The sequence below is a fragment of the Dendrobates tinctorius genome, unplaced genomic scaffold (assembly GCF_039654945.1).
Source record: "Dendrobates tinctorius isolate UK_male_01 unplaced genomic scaffold, ASM3965494v1 ptg000075l, whole genome shotgun sequence".
Taxonomy (NCBI): Eukaryota; Metazoa; Chordata; class Amphibia; order Anura; family Dendrobatidae; genus Dendrobates; species Dendrobates tinctorius.
The window spans coordinates 43,859,408-43,879,930 of NW_027361743.1; the positions used below are offsets into that span (position 1 = coordinate 43,859,408).

The following is a 20,523-nucleotide window of genomic DNA, read 5'->3' on the forward strand; positions in this document are numbered from 1 at the left end:
CAGGCTCCGACTCCGACTCCTTCATAAATGGCCAATTCATAACAACAAATTTACTGTTGTAAAATATTAAACATCGTGCTTATTCAGTTTCTCACCATCATATAAGTAATCAGACCACTTAGAGCAAAAACTACATTTATTAGAATACAATTAGAATATAGCAAATAACTTTTATAAACTTTTCTAAACTGTAAGTAAATATGCAATAAACACTTTTATGCAGTTAATAAGAAGAAATCTATAAATTTGTCCTCAGAAAAAGTATTGCCTCTGTCAGATCCTCCTTCATGGATGCCCTCAAATCTGACCTAATTATTTTGAGAGCAGAGAACAACCTCTCTACACTAACTTGTGTTGGTGGCAAAGCAGTAACCACTCGGGCAACATCTCTGACAATGTCAGGATACAGAGGAATCGCTTGTTGCACTGTTATTTTTGATGAACGGTCAAATTTCTCAATTTCTTTTAGTGCACATGAAAAATTCTGCTGAAATGTACTGGCTGTGTTCCTTGATGGGGATGACTCTTCTTCTATGCGGGAACGCTTTGCACGGTCCTTGTGATCCAAATATTTTTCGAAATTAAATTCTTCATCAGTTGATGATGAGGGTGAAGATGTGGCAGGACGACCAAATTCTTCTTGTTCCTCCTGACTGTTCTGCAACCCTTTCATCCTTACTGCTATTTCAAACAGAGCTTCTTTTCCTTTACTTAGCTGTTGATCATCTAGAAGAATCCGATGCATTGGGTCTACATAAACAGCTGCCAAAAGAATGTTATTTTGTAATAGTAGCTCCTCTCTCCGTTTCATTGATGTAGCAATGCCACTTGCAATTAACCCTCCTCTTTGGGACAGGCGAAACATCAGGTTCTTCCACTCCTTTAAGAAAATACCTGGAGTTAAGTCCTCTGCTTGTAATTTTTTAGTCACTGTAAATGGGTGCTCTAGCAATTTTTCCAGCTCAGTCACCTGATTCCACTGACTTTCATTTAGCGTCAGTTGAGGGTTAGCCATGTCTACAAGAAAGGTTTTCAGTTCAACCAAGCGCTGAATCATTAAGTACTGCCCCATTGTGTGGCTTGATCAATAATTGCCCCTTTTCCAGCACGTCTCTTCAAAATTGAGTCAACTTTAGGGGTTCTGGCAACAGTAGCCAATTTTCTCACCTTGCCAATCAGTGCAGCAGCATGTCCTTCTTGCAGACTGTCTCTTATAGCCAGCTGTAGCGTATGCACAACACAGCGCATGTGATGAATGAAAGAACATATTGACACAGTCTCAACAAGATCATTTAAACTATCATGTTGCTGTTCATCTGAAGCAACTTCAGTTTGCTCCTCAGTTACAATACTGTGTTCCTCTATTTCAAACATTTCTGTGTCTGTGGACCCAGAATGTTCTTCTAGCTGCTGGTCACCATCATTACTCTCATTCATTAGCTTAATAGTACTTATCATATTTGAAGCATTGTCAGTTACGACAGAAAGAACTTGCTCTTTTTTAAGTTCATAGTCTTGCAGAACCTTTTCCACCAAGACCTGGAGAAACTCACTGGTGTGATGAGCTTTGGTGTCTTTTACTGCCAATGTCTTGGTAACTATTTCATTTTTGTCACAAACAAATCGGACATTGATGGCAAAATAGTTCACTCTGTGACGTGTGCAGGCATCCATTTTAAGAAACAGAAAGCGTCCCTTGAGAGTTTTTTTTAAGTTCTTCCTTTTGTTTAAAAGCTTCTTCGATTACTAATTTTCTAATACTCTCTCTCTCCAGAGAAACACCAAGCTTGCGGGCCATTTCCCCATTCAGACACATAAAAGCTGGTCGTGAAAATAATGAAATAGGCACACTATCCTTTACAACAAGCTCTATGATCTGTTTTTTAAATGTATCTACTGTCATTGTCACAGTAACTTTGTCACTGACAAAATATCTTGCAACTGATGGCTGCAAAGTTCTCTGCTCCTTTGTTTGGCTGGAAGAGCTGGGCACTGGTTCATTGGTTTGGATGCAGTCTTTCTCATCCACTGCTTTCAGTACTTCTGGATGAAAGCGCTGTAAATGTCTCTTTAGATTAGAAGCTCTGGTAGGAGCATTTTTATCTTTGCCTGAATATGCACTCATCTTGGCTTCACAGCATTTGTTTTCGTCTGGATCATTTGTCATACACTGACAGACATAATGTTTTCTATCTTGAGTGATGGTGAAATGTTCAAATACAGCTGATTTAATGTGATGCTTCTTTGACATTCTCAGGTTTTTAATTCTGCATTCACAATCCAAATGACAATTGTTTTTCCTAAAAACAATTGTACAAAATGATTGCCAGGTCGTACAACTGATATAGTGGTCAGTAATACTGTTATTATTCCTCATGTACTCACAGTTAACTGATGCAAAGTTTGTTGAAAGGATAATACTTCTTACTGTCTTCCTCTTCTGAGTAGCAGGCAGCTGTGAGATGCTTGGAAGACGCACCCCTAGTATGATCTAGTCTAGAGGAGGAGCTTTACTACTAAGAATTTGCAACACATTTTCACTTTCAGTTTCATACATTGTAAGTAGGGGGGTTGGGGCAGCATGAGGTTAACCAAGTATAAGATTAGATAAGGGCAGTGGAGAACAGTGACACACAAGAAGTAAAGGCCCCGTCACACTAAGCGACTTACTAGCGATCCCGACACCAATCTCAAGGTGTCAGGATTGCTAGTAAGTCGCTATGTGATCGCTGGTGAGCTGTCACACGGACAGCTTCACCAGCGATCAGCACAGCGATGCCGAGCGTGCGGCATCGTTGGCCACCCCTGTAAAAAATAGAATTAAAATAAAAAATATTGTTATTCTCACCTTCCGATGTCCCGCGCAGCATTCCCGCCTCTCTCCACGCTCCGGTCCCAGTGATCCTTTGCGAGAATGACCACGAGAATGTCACGGTCTCGCGGCAGCGACGTCTCGCGGTCATTCGTGCAAAGGATCACTGGGACCGGAGCGTGGAGAGAGGCAGGATGGCTGAACGCGACGTCGGAAGGTGAGAATAACTATATTTTTTATTTTTTTTTATTATTTTTTACACCTGATCGCTGGTCTCTCGCCTGTCACACACAGCGATGCGTGCTGGCCAGCGGGAGACCAGGGACCAAAGAAATGTCCAGAGATTTCTTGCAGCGATCAGCGATACCGGCAGGGGGGGCCGCTCGCTGATCGCTGTCACACACAGCGATCTCGCTGGTGAGATCGCTGTTACGTCACAAAAGTTGTGACTCAGCAGCGATCTCGCTACCGAGATTGCTTAGTGAGAAGGGGCCTTAAGAAATGTCTCTATCTCCAGCAGAACTGCTTATCACTGTTGTTCATAGTTTGATAGAACATATATATTTGAGTAACATTTATAAAATTCATATGAAAGTTCAATTATGAAATATTAATACATTTTTTTTTAAAGCTGGAGTCGGAACATTTCTACCGACTCCGACCAAAACTAACTCCGACTCCGACTCCACAGCCCTGTTGGTAACTGCCATTTCTTACTAAGATTTTGAACGGAGAAAACGGCAACTCAAAAATGCATTGCTATCTTCTTATAGCCTTCTCCTGCTTTGTGGGCCTCCACCATTTTCAGAGTGCTCAGCAGCTGCTTAGAAGAACCCATGGCTGCTGTTTTTTGGCACAAGGTTAGAGGAGGCTGGGTTTTTATAAAGCTGGGAAATTTGCGTCACTTCCTAACAATAATGGTGAACAAACCATAACCCTAACAGGCTAATTAAGAATTAAGGTCTGAAACCTTGGTCAAAGTGATGTGATCACAGAAATCTCCAAGGGTGTCCAAACATTAGCATCGACCCATTTTCCTTTTTTCAATTTCTAAATGTAAAAGATTAATATATACAGTATATTTGCCTAAAATACAAAGGAAATGTGTCATCGTTAGGCTGAGTTCACACGTGGCGTTTTTTTCGCGTTTCCGCGGTGGTTTTAACCGCGCGATTTTGCCGCGAAAACGCGAAAAATAAGCATCCCATGCATTCCTATGGGATTCCGCAATGCTGTGCTAATGCTGCGGTTTTTACCGCGGCGGAATCGCTTCGCGGTAAAAACCGCAGCATGCTCATTAATTTGCGGAATCGCGGCGATCCCGCACCCATAGGAATGCATTGTTCCGCTTACTTCCCGCATGTGGCTGTGCACAACATGCGGAAAGTAAGCAGAACAATTGCGGATGGTACCCATGGTCCGGAGGAGAGGAGAGTGTCCTCCGGGCTTTGGGTACCATATCCCTGTAAAAAATAGAATTTAAAATAAAAAATATTGTTATTCTCACCCTCCGACGTCCCGCGCAGCCTTCCCGCTTCTCTCCACGCTCCCCGTCCCAGTAGTCCTTTGCGAAAATGCTCGCGATGACGTCCGTTCTCGCGGGATCGCGAAGTCTCGCGGTCATTCGCGCGACGTCATCGCGAATGACCGCGAGACGTCGCGATCCCGCGAGAACTGACGTCATCGCGGGCATTTTCGCAAAGGATTACTGGGAACAGATGCGCGGGACGTCGGAGGGTGAGAATAACACCGTTTTTTTTTTTTTTTTTTACATTCTATCTTTTACTACTGATGCTGCATAGGCGGCCTCAGTAGTAAAAAGTTGGTCACACCCGTCAAACACTGTGTTTGATGAGTGTGACCAACCTGTCAATCAGTTCTCCAAGCGATGCTACAGATCGCTTGGAAAACGCTAGCATTTTGCAAGCTAATTACGCTTGCAAAATGCTAGTTTTTCCGCGGGAAAATCGCGGGAATTTAAAATGCGATTTTCCCGCAGACTGGAATTCCGGAATTCTTGCGGTAATTTCCGCGAGAGTTCCGGTACGTGTGCACTTAACCTAAATGTTAGCCCTATTAGACATCATTTCATTTTCAACTTTCATAACGGTTCACAATAACAGTAGTTTTGACAAGCGGTGCCCAAACTTTTACCTGCCACTGTATCAAAGTTGGCACACGGCTTTGTCCAAGCCTTTAATATTGACCCTATGTGTATTCAAGTTTTGACATCCCTGGCTTAGAGCATTTATAGCACATGGTTTTATATGTGCTTTAACATAGCGTAGGATGCCCCCCTGTGGTCATCTGTAGAAATGCACTGTAAGTTTCCAAAAGTCTGGGATGGCACAGGCATTACAGCAAGAAAGAAGCCCCTATTCTACAGACAAGGTGGGATCAGGTAGTGGATGTGGCACACGCTTTACAGAACAAAATAATAAAAAGGGTTTCCAGTAAAGATGTGTTGTTCTCGTGGATTTTAATGCTCCTCATTATAATCTGGGATCTTCCCTAACCCCAGAATATAATAAACAAAATCTAAAAAATAAGAAAAATCCTTATTCTCACCTCAGCACTCATCTCTCCGGCCCCTCTGCTCTTCTCCGTCACCTGTACGGTCTTCAGACTGACGCAAGCACGAGCCGAAAGTCATGGCATCATATAAGCAGAATTCAATTCCACTCAAAATAGTTTGCTCTTGTATAGTTCCCAGCCAAAAAGCTTTACAACTTGCCAATATGTGGTGAGATATCACATACATAATCTTTTAGAAAGATTGTGATGTGGAAAAATTGGAAAACCGTCAACAAAATGAATAAAAATGAGCTTAAAGAGAACTTGCCAGAAGGATTTAGCTTATGAAGAAAGACCATGGCCATAATGGGTGGGGTGAGTGGCGCATGCAGAGTTATTCCATGGCGGCACATGCGCAGATCGAGGGTTCAGTTTAATGAAGATATCACTGAGAGGATATCTCGAGCTGCACATGCGCCGCCTCCAGCGCCATTTTATTGAGGACCTGAAGACCAGCCGTGGAATCACATAATGATGGCGGTAGTGCAGAATTTAAGAAAAGGAGGCAGAAGTCACTGTATAATTAGTGACCTGACATAGAAACATAGGAGGCAGGCAGAAGAAGACCCTACCCTCAGTCCCGATGCGTAGAGATATCATTAGAAGAAGTCAATAGAGGCCGATTAAACAAGAACCAGATTTCGGATTTCTTCATTAAAGGCATCAGATTAATTAGTACCCATTTCCGTCACATCTCCTCCAGTCCCTTTCCCCTGCTGTCACCCCTCACCTAACTAAAATATTTAACCTCTCTCTCTCTTCTGGTATTTTTCCCTCCTCATTTAAGCATGCCATCATACATCCACTACTTAAAAAACCATCCCTCGACCAAAACTGTGCCGCTAACTATAGACCTGTCTCTAATCTTCCCTTCATCTCTAAACTCCTGGAACGCCTGGTCCACTCCCGTCTTATCCGCTATCTCTCAGAAAACTCTGTTCTCGACCCTCTCCAATCCGGTTTCCGCTCTTTACACTCCACCGAAACTGCCCTCACTAAAGTCTCTAATGATCTGCTAACAGCTAAATCAAATGGTCATTACTCCATGCTAATTCTCTTGGATCTCTCTGCAGCATTCGACACTGTGGATCATCAGCTCCTCCTCACTATGCTCCATTCCATTGGCCTCAAGGACACCGTTCTCTCCTGGTTCTCCTCCTATCTCTCCGACCGCTCCTTTACTGTTTCTTTTGCCGGTTCCTCCTCCTCTCACCTTCCCCTTACTGTTGGGGTTCCTCAAGGATCGGTTCTAGGCCCCCTCCTCTTCTCCTTGTACACTGCCCCTATTGGTCAAACAATCAGTAGATTTGGTTTCCAGTACCATCTCTATGCTGATGACACCCAATTATACGCTTCTTCTCCTGACATCACGCCAGCCTTTCTAGAAAACACTGGAGATTGTCTAAACGCTGTGTCTAATATCATGTCCTCACTATATCTGAAACTGAACCTGTCAAAGACTGAACTCCTGGTGTTTCCTCCCTCTACTAATGTACCTATACCCGACATTGCTATTTCTGTGTGTGGTTCCACTATTACTCCCCAGCAACAGGCCCGCTGTCTTGGGGTCATACTTGATTCCGAGCTTTCCTTTGCCCCCCACATTCGATCACTGGCTCGCTCTTGTCATCTGCACCTCAAAAACATTTCTAGAATTCGACCTTTTCTTACTTTTGACTCTGCAAAAACTCTTACTGTTTCTCTTATTCATTCTCGTCTCGACTATTGTAACTCTCTTCTAATCGGTCTCCCTCTTACCAAACTCTCCCCTCTCCAATCTGTCTTGAATGCTGCAGCCAGGATCATATTCCTCACCAATCGTTACACCGATGCCTCTACCTTGTGCCAGTCATTACACTGGCTACCCATCCACTCCAGAATTCAGTATAAACTTATTACCCTCACCCACAAAGCCCTCCATGGCTCAGCACCACCCTACATCTCCTCCCTTGTTTCAGTATACCACCCTACCCGCGCCCTCCGTTCTGCTGATGACCTGAGGTTAGTATCCTCAATAGTCAGAACCTCCCACTCCCGTCTCCAAGACTTTACACGTGCCGCGCCAATTCTTTGGAATGCACTTCCCAGGTCAATACGATTAGTCCCCAATCCCTACAATTTTAAGCATGTCCTGAAAACGCATTTATTCAGACTGGCCTATCGCCTCAACACATTAACCTAACCTATCCCTGTGTGGCACAGCCAAAAGTTTTACCATAACCAGGTTCCCAGCATCATGTTCCCACATGCTTTATGCATCCATTAGCCCTCTGTGTCTGTACTGTTACACACTTAACATTATGGCTGGTCCATACAATCAGAGCAACTGTTACCACCCACCTTTCGTGTCTACCTCTTTCCTCATAGACTGTAAGCTTGCGAGCAGGGCCCTCACTCCTCTTGTTATTTGTTATAATCTACTGTATGTGATTATTGTTATGCTGTAATGTCTATTGTCTGTACAAATCCCCTCTGAAATGTAAAGTGCTGCGGAATATGTCGGCGCTATAAAAATAAAATTTATTATTATTATTATTAGTGTAATAGCGCCACTATGGCCGTACTCTTACTTTATACTGCTAAATCCTACTGACACGCTCTCTAACCAGTTCCATTTTAGATCTGTTCGTGACCAGAAACATTTTTTTTTTTTTTGGACAAGAGCTGTAAAAAAAAAATGTTTTCGCTTGGATATACAAATCATTTCTGCTTCTTTCATAGTGTTACACGGGGCATCATTTTTAGGTCATTGGCATACGGTTTATTTCTTTTGGCGATATGGGAAAATAAAGAAAATAGAAGTGACTGTTTTTGACATTAAAAAAAAACAAAACATCATGGCCACAAAAGAGCACTAAAATACATTTATAAAAACTGTTTTCCTGTCGGAGGTAATGATTATTTTTATGTATCAGATACATTTTTTTTTTGCAACAGTCTAGTAACAGTGATTTGGATTGGCAATGTTTTTTTTTTTTTATTTTTAATGTACGGTAGTTCACATATTGTGCCCCTCATAATTGCGGCATATAAATATTTAAATGCTTATATAATATTAATATTTCCCCTGTAACTGGGCTGGTATATTAGCTCCAGTTACAGTGGAAAAGCAGCCTCCTGGATACACAGCATAGCTGACTGGGTCTCTTCGGACAGTAAATCAGTGCTTGTTCAGTGCAGTGTTTACAGTGATGGAGTTTATTACCGCTTCTGTCAATGAGTGCTGCACAGTGTGCAGACGCATCGGCATTATTGATGGTTCTGTATGACCTGGCAATCAAATGATCTCTGGGATCCAGCTCGGCATGGCATATCTGCTATCAGGCCTTTATCAGCTCTCCCAGTGCCACTTGGCACAAAATCGGCACATATATATGTATGTACAATGTATATAAAAGCCTATACACCCCTCTTAAAATGCCAGGTTTTGGTCATTTAAAAAAGCATACAAAGAAGAATCGTTCCAGAACATTGTTCCCCTTGATTGTGACCCATAGTCTGTGTAATACAGGGCTGTAGCACTATATAAGGAGGAGGACAGAGGCACAATAGTTCTAATACACAATAAAAGATCACTTTACTTACCACCTGCATCTGATCATAAGATCGAATGGAGGAGAGGCGATCTACGGATATAGAATATATGTATCATTACCAACAAAACACTACATAATAAGTGATAAAAATAGATGACAGATATCGGTGATTAAACACAATCGGTTTCTACTATTTTTAAGTTTCTGTTGAAAAATACAAATGATTATTATAGAATCAGATATACGGGGGTACTGATGAGTGTGCCATATATATGGGGGTACAGCTGAGAATGATAGATATATGGGGGTACAGAGGAGTGTGACAGATATATGGGGTACAGATGAATGCGCCAGATATATGGGCATGCAGGCGAGAGTGACAGATATATGAGGGAACAGGTGAGTGCGCCAGATATATGGGGGTACAGGTGAGTGCGCCAGATATATGGGGGTACAGATGAGTGCGCCAGATATATGGGGGTACAGATGAGTGCGCCAGATATATGGGGGTACAGATGAGTGCGCCAGATATATGGGGGTACAGATGAGTGCGCCAGATATATGGGGGTACAGACGAGTGCGTTAGATATATGGGGTACAGATGAGTGCGCCAGATATATGGGGGTACAGATGAGTGCGCCAGATATATGGGGGTACAGACGAGTGCGTTAGATATATGGGGTACAGATGAGTGTGGCAAACTCAAGAACATATAACTCAAAACAATATAAAAAAGTGTAATACAGTTACTAATGAAGTTGTGGGGAATCCAGTTCAATGAAGGTACAATGCCCACAATCAGCATCATCGGAGAAAACTAAGAAGAAACAATCTCTGACAAACCCCTTAGTCTAGAGCTACATGGCGACATTTGTCATGGGACTTTTAATTTAGTGGTGCTTTTTATGGACTTTATTGGGGTGGTGATCAACAGGGTAAAGTCACGATCCTTGGGCAATCATGTGAAAAAAAAAAAAAAAAGTAAAAAATAAAAAAATTGGCTTCTTTTGACCTGGTGACAAGTCCTCCTTAATGAGCAGAGCGTTTTGATCCTAAACTTACAGAACGTTTCATTGATTTTGCCTGTGTGGTTGTGGGGTGCAGCCACACGGCGCAGCCACTGATCAGCTGTTCTCAGCTCCAGCCAGGTCCACATGTAAACAATCACAGCACAGCGCCTATCACTGCATAGTGGCCGTTCTCAGGTACTGCAGCTCAGTCCCTTCTGTGTGAAATAGGAGCTGCAGTGACAAAAACATCCGGCACCGTTTAGGAGCTGAAAACAGCTGATTGTTGTAGGTCCCGAACCCCACTGATCTGAGGTTGGGATTTAGTCTAAAGATGGGTCATGATTGTTGTAAGCCTGGAAAACCCTAATGACCCCAACGGTTCTTTTTTTGTGACCGTAAGTTTTTCAGTGTTTTCGTCTTGTGACACATAGGGCTTTGTAATGCCTTTATATACAAATGTTTTTTATTTTTTTTTAGTTTTATTTTTCAAATTTGCAAGTTCACAAGAAAATATAATTAGTCCCCGATTCATCTTTTGCTTTTTTTTTTTTTTTTTTTTTTTTTTTTAACTCGGGGTATGCCTTGCCGCTTTTTGAGCCAAAGTGACGGATGTGGGTTGAAAAATTTTGTGCAAATTGACGACACTCCTCTTTTATCCTTTACCTCTCTTGTGACTTTTTACAGCAAAAGTCTTGTCCCCGGCAGCAGGGCATCAGACCCGCTCCTACTGCTGGATTGAAGATGCTATAAACTGGATCTGACACCCAATTTCACAATACAAGCTTCTCACCTCACTAATGGGATCTCTTAAGGCCCCGTTACACACAGCGATCTCGCTAGCGCCAGCACGCATCGCTGCGTGCAGCAGCGAGAGACCAGCGATCAGCGACGCTGGTTTCGAATGTAAACATCGGCGTGTACGCCGGTTTCCAAGGTAAACAGCGGGTATCCAAGAGCCGCGGCTCCTGGATACCCGATGTTTGCATTAGAAACCAGCTTGCTCGCTGGTGTTAATCGCTGGTGAGTCTGTCTATGTGACAGCTCACCAGCGATCAGCCTAACGATGTCCCAGCGATCCCATCCATGTCGGATCATTGGTGAGGCTTGTGTACTTATTTAAAAAAAAAAAAAATCCATAAGAGGAATGGCTTTATAATCCTATTTGAAAGTTTTCCTGCCCAATATTAAAACAAGCTGGACTCATAAAATGCTCCTCTTAACATCAGGATTACACAGCCATTCCGACATGAATTAGTAAATACACCAGTATCATCAGATCCCTCTCAAAGCAGATCGCAGCGCGCTGCAGATTTTCGATCCCCCTTGATGTGTTGCATCACTCACTAGTTTTTTTTTGCTGACATTAATTGTAGACACCACATGAAAAATCTGCTGCAAATCCACCGCACGTAAACCTGGACTTACGTCAACATGCTTTATGTGACAGATTATTGGGCGGTTTTGGCAAGTTTCTTTCTAAACTTAGAAGTGTAAGGTTTTTTCACTTTTCTATGTTAGTCTAAAAATCTCTAATACCTCATGATTTGGCACATATTAGGTCTTTTTGATGACAGACTAAAATATTTAGAGAATGGTATAGTTGTTCTTTTAATTAAAGAGGACCTGTTGCCAAAAGTGACATTCTTTGTGCCTCAATATTCCATTTTTAATTTTTTTTAAATCCGCCATACGGTCCCAGAGATATGGGCCTTTTTAAGTGCTCACAGGGTAATAATACAGATGGGTTTAAAGCAGGGCTGTGGAGTCGGTAAGCCAAACCTGCGACTCCGACTCCTCAATTTCCCTTACACCGACTCCACCTCCCACATATATTGCTTATATTTAAGTGAAAAATTTATTGTAGTACAATGTGAACATCAGACACTTAATCATTTCTATGATCCAATAATCAAGATATTTAGATAGAACATAATATATATTTATTGGAATACAACTTTAGAACACAAAAAACTGTAATAAATTGTAAATATGTAATGCACTGTATACATGTACATATATACGGTACAGACCAAAGTTTGGACACACCTTCTCATTCAAAGAGTTTTCTTTATTTTCATGACTATGAAAATTGTAGATTCATTCTGAAGGCATCAAAACAATGAATTAACACATGTGGAATTATATAATTAAAGTGTGAAACAACTGAAAATATGTCTTATATTCTAGGTTCTTCAAAGTAGCCACCTTTTGCTTTGATTACTGCTTTGCACACTCTTGGCATTCTCTTGATGAGCTTCAAGAGGTAGTCACCGGAAATGGTCTTCCAACAGTCTTGAAGGAGTTCCCAGAGATGCTTAGCACTTGTTGGCCCTTTTGCCTTCACTCTGCAGTCCAGCTCACCCCAAACCATCTCGATTGGGTTCAGGTCTGGTGACTGTGGAGGCCAGGTCAGCTGGCGTAGCACCCCATCACTCTCCTTCTTGGTCAAATAGCCCTTACACAGCCTGGAGGTGTGTTTGAGGCCATTGTCCTGTTGAAAAATAAATGATGGTCCAACTAAACACAAACCGGATGGAATAGCATGCCGCTGCAAGATGCTGTGGTAGCCATGCTGGTTCAGTATGCCTTCAATTTTGAATAAATCCCCAACAGTGTCACCAGCAAAGCACCCCCACACCATCACACCTCCTCCTCCATGCTTCACGGTGGGAACCAGGCATGTAGAGTCCATCCGTTCACCTTTTCTGCGCTGCACAAAGACACGGTGGTTGGAACCAAAGACCTCAAATTTGGACTCCTCAGACAAAAATACAGATTTCCACTGGTCTAATGTCCATTCCTTGTGTTCTCTAGCCCAAACAAGTCTCTTCTGCTTGTGGCCTGTCCTTAGCAGTGGTTTCCTAGCAGCTATTTTACCATGAAGGCCTGCTGCACAAAGTCTCCTCTTAACAGTTGTAGAGATGTGTCTGCTGCTAGAACTTTGTGTGGCATTGACCTGGTCTCTATTCTGAGCTGCTGTTAACCTGCGATTTCTGAGGCTGGTGACTAGGATGAACTTATCCTCCGCAGCAGAGGTGACTCTTGGTCTTCCTTTCCTGGGGCGGTCCTCATGTGAGCCAGTTTCTCTGTAACGCTTGATGGTTTTTGCCAATGCACTTGGGGACACTTTCAAAGTTTTCCCAGTCTTTCGGACTGACTAACCTTCATTTCTTAAAGTAATGATGGCCACTCGTTTTTCTTTACTCAGCTGCTTTTTTCTTGCCATAATACAAATTCTAACAGTCTATTCAGTAGGACTATCAGCTGTGTATCCACCAGACTTCTGCACAGCACAACTGATGGTCCCAACCCCATTTATAAGGCAAGAAATCCCACTTATTAAACCTGACAGGGCACACCTGTGAAGTGAAAACCATTTCCGGTGACTACCTCTCGAAGCTCATCAAGAGAATGCCAAGAGTGTGCAAAGCAGAAATCAAAGCAAAAGGTGGCTACTTTGAAGAACCTAGAATATAAGACAGTATTTTCAGTTGTTTCACACTTTTTTGTTAATTATATAATTCCACATGTGGTATTTCATAGTTTTGATGCCTTCAGAGTGAATCTACAATTTTCATAGTCATGAAAATAAAGAAAACACTTTGAATGAGAAGGTGTTAAAGCCTGCACCTTAAGAAGATGTGGTGATGAATGCAGTCTACTTATTCCAACTATCAGTTGATGTTACTGAAGACGAGCAATGCCTGTACTGGGCGTCCTTTTGGGCAGCTATGAGGTGTACCTGACTGGTGCTAAAAAAAAAAAAAGGAGTGTTAGTCTGTGTGCTATCCGGCTTTCATTCTTTTTGGTACAAATATGATATGGATAGACAGATATGGATAAATGGATATATAGATAGATAGAGCAGATTTCTAATCTGCTTTTGCTATTGAAAACATTATGAGCTCAAAAACCTTTCAGGTGATGCGGTTTTTTTAAAAAGCGGATCTGCTTTTGCAACTGAAAAACGTATCCTCAAAAAACGCAGGAAAAACGCTGTGTGTGAAAGTAGCCTTAGATCAGGAATAGAACAGTCATTTATAGGACATTTCATAACTTTCCTTTTTGATACAGGAAAGATGTATATCTTTGTACCGTATCAACTATCAATCGTATCAATCTTTGTACGGTATCAACTACCGAGGATTCTCAATCCTGAATATTTTTCATAACTTTCCCAAATTCCTATGAAAAAATATTCAGCGCATTCTGCATTGAACTACTGTACCCAATTTATTATATATTTTAGGAGTCGGTCCATTTTATACCGACTCCAACTCCACCAAAATGAGCACCGACTCCGACGCCCTGGTTTAAAGACACGCCCCTGAGGAACCTGTGAGCCACGCCTCCTTGGCAAAGACCATAAAAAACAGCACTGCATAAAAAGGCTCTTATCTCTGGAACCGTATGGCGGATTAAAAAAAAATAAAAAACAGAATAATCAGGGGAGGAGCGGAAATAAAACAAGAGCTACAACTGGAGACTTTTGTCCTGGTGATACATCCTCTTTTAAGTAAGGACAGTAATGAGCCACATTCATTTTTATGAGCATTTTGCTTTTTTTTTTTGGAAATAGTTGAGTAAAGTCAGAAAACAGGTGTAAATACCAAGATAGAACTGTTCACATTGATCTTTGTGTAACAAGGCCAGGTAGACTAATCTTTTCCCTATGAACAACTTACAGTCCCCACTAGTCTATGACTCTCTGAAGTTTTCAAAAATCAATATGGCAGACCGACAGCTTTTTCTTATAATCACCCTCGCTCGGCCATGCCCCGGTACATATGACGTATCTTCATTTTGGTGGGTGCAGCGGATGTGACCCCACATGTATGGCCGGCTACAAACATTACAGAAATGACGGCTCATCACTCACCGGTTGGATTACCTCGTAAGTATTCAGACTTTTCCTGAAGTGCACGGATTTGGGTCTCCAATTGTTTATTCAGCTCGATTTGCGTTTCATATCTGGTTTTCCACTCATTGCCTGCAGTGGGGTAAAATAGAAATCGATTAGTTGAGCATTATTCCTGTATGACTCCGCTGTGCATTGGCTCAGACAGGATGATTTATGGCAGATGGGCTGTCATCTTTGACTGACAGTATCGGGGACGGATTGGCGGCTGATACCCGATTGTGGGGGTCATCCTTCTTCTACATTCCGATATATGCCATTGTAGAACAGGGACGATTGTTATGAACGGGTAGCCGAGGAGGAAATAAAAAACAAACAAGCTAAGTCTCAGAAAACCAAAGAGGTTGGTAACTATGCAGACTGCAGACCCCTGATCCTAACACGCAACTAGCAGCAGTCGTGGAGCGCTCCTATGGTGGTCCTAGACGCCTCGTCACAACCGGAGAACTAAATAAGCCTAAAGCAGGAAAAGAGGAAAACTAACTGCCCCAGAGGAGACCCCAAAGGAGAGACAGCCCCCCACATGTATTGACGGTTAAACAAGATGAAAACACAAACAAACAAAGGCAGGAAAATAGGCTGAGCAAACGATGGGGCCAAACTAACTAGAAAGGACAGGAAACGAAAGATACTGTCTGCAATCTGCCAAAAAACCCTACAAAAATGTCCAACACAACTGATAGCAAAATAAACCCTGAAGTCACTAGACTTCTCCCACTATATCAGCACTCTGAAATATTCTGAGACAGAGCAAAGAGGCCAATCCAATAAGGAACAAAAAAGACAATTTGGCAAATAAGTGTGGAAATTCAGCACAGCCCAGCCGGGCTGGATGACCACACAAAAAACTGAAGTGACCAACAAGAGCAAGTGTGAACATTAGCAAAAAAACAAACTTATCTTGGGAAGACTCGAACAGAGCTGAGTCCTAGACCTGAGAAGCAGACTGAACCACCAGCACTAGGATAGGGTGTCGGCTGTCTTATATCCATTCTGATCCTCCAGAGATCCAATCGTCATCTTCCTCACCAGGTGGCAGATCACTACCACTTAAGCCAACCTCTCTACCTCCTGTCACGACCAGAGGGAGAACGGAAGGGAACTCTCAACTGGTGGAGCAGAAAATGAGCTCATAACAGTACCCCCCCCTTGAGAAGGGGTCACCGAACCCTCATCCAAGCCACCAGGCTGATCAGGATGGGCCTGGTGAAAAGCACAAACCAATTTATTGGCATGAATATCAGAGGCAGAGACCCAAGAATTATCCTCCTGGCCATAACCCTTCCATTTGATCAAATACTGGAGTCTCCGTCTAACCAAACGAGAATCCAATATTTATCGGTCGTCCATGACAGCACCACCTGAGAGAGGGGATCCGTCCTTCAGGAACAGGAAGCCTACAGATACAAAAGGGCGGCACCTCTCCCACGCATCAGTTGGTTTCCTGTTCCTAGAGGACGGGACTTCCTTCAGATCGTCCATCATGGAGTCACCGAGGGATTCCCAGGCCGGCTGACCGACCCAGGTAGCGAGCGGGTCTCCTACCTCGGTCAAGCTCGGGTCCCTGGAAGCGCCACGGTGGGGCCGGGCAGGTCTCCACGACGGTGGTGAGAGCAGGTGGGAGCCAGGGGTCCGGTGGACAGCCGCCTCCATATTGCCGCACCAGGTATGTATGACCTGGGCCCCTCCTGGTGCGCTCTCCCCGTGGCCGCTCTCTCTCTCTCCTGGCGTGGCGCCTGGTCGGCGGCGCAGGTCGGCGCGCGTGGGGGCTGTAGCCTGGCCTGAGCCGGGGGGGCTCCGTGCCAGCTCCTTCTGCGCGTCCCCGGCAGGTCTCAGACGGGCGGCGGAAGTGATGCGGCGGAGGGGGCGGGGCCGGGGACGCCGAAACCGGAAGTCGGGTGCCGGCCGGCTTCCGGCGCGCGCCGCATGTGCGCGGCAGTCCTGGGCGGCGCGCGGTGGCCGGGGGAGGACCGGAGCTGGCGGGGGGAGGGTCGCGGGGGGGTCCCGGGTGGGGGGTGCGCGCGAGAACCCTGCTGACCCGGGCAAGGAGGCCTTAAAAGGCAGGAGGTGACGCTGCTGGGGTGCTTCTGAAGGCCAGCGATGGATACGACAGAAGCCCCCTTAGAGCAGCTGGACGACGTGCAGGAGCACCCACAGAAACAGGCCACAGAGAAGCCGCATGCGAGTGGCCAGCAGAAAAAACAGAAACGGACGGGCGAATAAAGCCACAGAAGTTCCTCCAGGCTAAAGGATCCTCCTGCCTCCCTCCGTGATCCGGTACCTGCCTCATCTGCATGGGTAAGAGATCTCCGTGAATGTACCCTGATGCAGTGTTCCCTTATGTTTTGTTCGCAGGGGAGGAAAGCTACGGGAAAACAGAAGCACAGGGAATGTGCCCTCTGTAGTTTCCCCTTGCCGGACGGCCACCCAAAAAAGTTGTATCAGCCATGCGTGAGACAAACAGTAGGGGTGGAAGGGGACGTTGGCCCTGGGGTAGATTGACTGGCCCTTACACTCTCCCCCGTCCATACAGGTAGCGGAAGAAACGCCGGACTTCACCGCAAGCCTGAGGGACATAATCAGGACAGAGATAAAGGCCCTGTCTAAAAAGGATTCCTCTAGGGGAAGAGAATGTAGTTTCTCAGGTTCAGAGTCCTCGACCGCCCTAAGGATCGATGACTCTTCAGATTCCCCGGCCTCCACTTTATCATCTTCAGAGGAAGACTCGAGTCGATTCTGCTTCCCCTTAGACCAGATGGATAAGCTAGTTAAAGCAATAAGGTCCACCATGGGGGTAGCAGATACAAAACCGGAACTTTCAGCTCAGGACGTGATGTTCGGGGGTCTAGATCCCAGAAAGCGGAAGGCCTTTCCATTAAATGATAAAGTTCAGAGCCTAATAGATAGGGAATGGAGGAGACCTGAAAAAAAGAGGCTCCTTACCTCCGGCCTTCAAACGGAGGTACCCGTTTGACGACCCAGTGGTAAACAGATGGGATAAAGCCCCTAAACTGGATGCGGCAGTAGCCAAAGCCTCCAAAAAATCCTCCATTCCCTTCGACGACATGGCCTCCTTAAAAGACCCGTTAGATAAGAAAGCAGACTCCTTTTTGAAGGGAACTTGGGAGATGTCAGCAGGTGCTCTAAGACCAGCGATAGCTGCCACATGTACGGCCAGATCCATGATGGTCTGGCTAGACCAATTGGATTCCCAACTAAAGGACGGAGTGTCAAGAGCTTCTATCAGGAAAACGCTGCCAATCATCCAAAGTGCGGCAGCTTTTTTGGCGGATGCTTCAGCGGACTCTGCGAGGATGGCAGCCAGAACTGCGAGTTTATCTAACGCAGCTCGAAGGGCCCTTTGGTTAAAATGCTGGCCGGGAGATATCCAGGCCAGATCACGGCTCTGCTCCATTCCATGTGAAGGCGAAAATCTGTTTGGCCCAGTCTTGGATGAACTCTTAGAGAAAGCCGGGGATGATAAAAAGAAGTTCCCCAGTCTACCGAATCCTTCCTACAGACGTCCCTTTACCAGGAAAGGCTATTTCCGTAGAAGGCCGTCCAGAGATCAGGGCAGATGGGAGGACAGAAGAAGGAGAGGTACAGGCTTCATGTTCGGAGGAGGGGGGCGTCAAGAAGGTCCAGCACGTGACACTAAAAAACCTCCCCAATGACTAGTTGCCCCAGTAGGGGGGAGACTAGCTGCCTTCTACCCAGCCTGGTCCTTGATTTCCAATAGTAAATGGATACTGGGGGTGATAGCTACGGGTCTACGCCTAGAATTCGCCCGGGTTCCCCAAGATCAATTTAAGGTCACCCCGCTCAGGTCTTCCACACCAGAACAAGCTGCCCTGGAGGCCGAGGTGCATGATCTCTGCCGTAAGAGGGTCCTGACGGTGGTCCCAGAGGGAGAAACGGGGAAAGGGTTTTATTCCCCCCTGTTCCTGGTCCGCAAACCAGACGGGTCCTTCAGAACTATAATAAACCTTAAATCCCTCAACAAATTCCTGATCATACGGCCGTTTAAGATGGAGACAATTAAATCAACAATAAAATTACTGTTTCAAAACTGCTTTATGGTGGTCTTAGATTTAAAAGACGCTTACTACCATATTCCCATTCATGCAGCCCATCAGCGGTTTCTCAGAGTGGCGGTTCAGCTAGATGGGTCAGTCCAACATTTTCAATATGCGGCCCTCCCCTTTGGGGTGGCAGTCGCTCCCCGTGTGTTTACCAAAGTTGTAGCGGAAGTTATGGCCCATCTACGTGAATCGGACATTCTTGTGATCCCCTACTTAGATGACTTCCTGATCGTAGGGAAAACAGCAAAACATTGTCTGGAACAACTACAAAGGGCAATGTCTGCCCTAGAGGGGTTAGGATGGCTGCTTAACATTAAAAAGTCTCGGTTACAGCCGGTGAGAGTCCAACAGTTCTTGGGCCTGATCCTAGACTCTGAGAAACAGGAATGCCGTCTGCCCCCGGAGAAGCTTGTTCGCCTACACTATCAGTCCTGAACGCTTGCAATAACCCTACCATGTCCCTCAGGAAAGCCATGTCCCTTCTGGGTTCCCTCTCGTCCTGTATCCCGGCAGTCCAGTGGGCACAGTTTCATACAAGAAAACTGCAGGGCGAGGTTTTAAGGCATCAGAGAGTCCTTGGGGGTTTCTTGGAGGGTCAGCTAACCTTGTCCCGAAACACAATGGAGTCCCTAGAGTGGTGGCTAGTCAAAGATAATTTATCCAAAGGGGTCCCCTGGGAGTATGACATATCCCGCATAATCACCACGGATGCTAGCCCTTCCGGTTGTGGGGCCCATATGGGTGAGATTCTGGTACAGGGCCTATGGGAGCATCATCAGATAGAAATGTCATCTAATCTGAAAGAACTAATAAAATGAGACTAGGAAACAAAAGAGCGCAATAGGGTCTTATCTGGTGATAAATGGAATAGATATGAAAAAAGTCTACTCACCCTTTCCAGGAGAGGTATAAGCATATAGACTCGCCGTCAGCTTGATGCACGCCCGAAGGTCCACTGCGTGACCTCCAATGCAAATCCTTAAGGATATAAAGTTATTCTCGGGCTTACTGTGCGCTGCTTGACCGTAATGAAATCACCACAATGTAAGAAATTTGACCATTTAATTCCCTACGCGTTTCAAAGTGTAAACCACTTCTTCTTCAGGGGTTGACATAAGGGGCCCCTTATGTCAACCCCTGAAGAAGAAGTGGTTTACACTTTGAAACGCGTAGGGAATTAAATGGTCAAATTTCTTACATTGTGGTGATTTCATTACGGTCAAGCAGCGCACAGTAAGCCCGAGAATAACTTTATATCCTTAAGGATCTAATCTGAAAGAGTTGACAGCGGTAGAGGCAGATTTCCTAAGCCGCAATCCACTAAAACAAGGAGAATGGTCCCTAAGCACCTCGATCTTCGACCTGATTGTACAAAGATGGGGACAACCAGAGGTAGACCTCTTCGCTACCAGGGAAAACAGAAAATTAAAACAATTTTGCTCCCTAAATCCCAGAGAGAACCCCCTGGCGGTAGATGCCTTTCTGATAAAGTGGGACTTCGGGCTAGCATACGCCTTCCCTCCCCTATCGCTACTACCCCTGGTGATGAAGAAAATCAGGAGAGACAAAGCAAGGGTGATAGTTATCGCTC

The 20,523-nt window shown here is 44.7% G+C and overlaps 1 protein-coding gene across 3 annotated transcripts in view; it reads right to left on the bottom strand.

Annotated features, from left to right (window-relative positions):
- The window catches only part of CCDC169 (coiled-coil domain containing 169), a 131,494-nt gene that overhangs the window by 95,425 nt on the left and 15,546 nt on the right, over positions 1 to 20,523 (bottom strand). For 2 of the 3 annotated variants that reach the window (XM_073583225.1, XM_073583227.1), the window contains exons 3-4: positions 14,812 to 14,922; positions 8,972 to 9,012 (exon numbers count right to left, since the gene is read on the bottom strand). In XM_073583225.1, coding sequence (XP_073439326.1) covers positions 8,972 to 9,012; positions 14,812 to 14,922 — 152 coding nt within the window. The remainder of the gene's footprint in view (positions 1 to 8,971; positions 9,013 to 14,811; positions 14,923 to 20,523) is intronic. The other variant, XM_073583226.1, reaches the window with a different exon arrangement.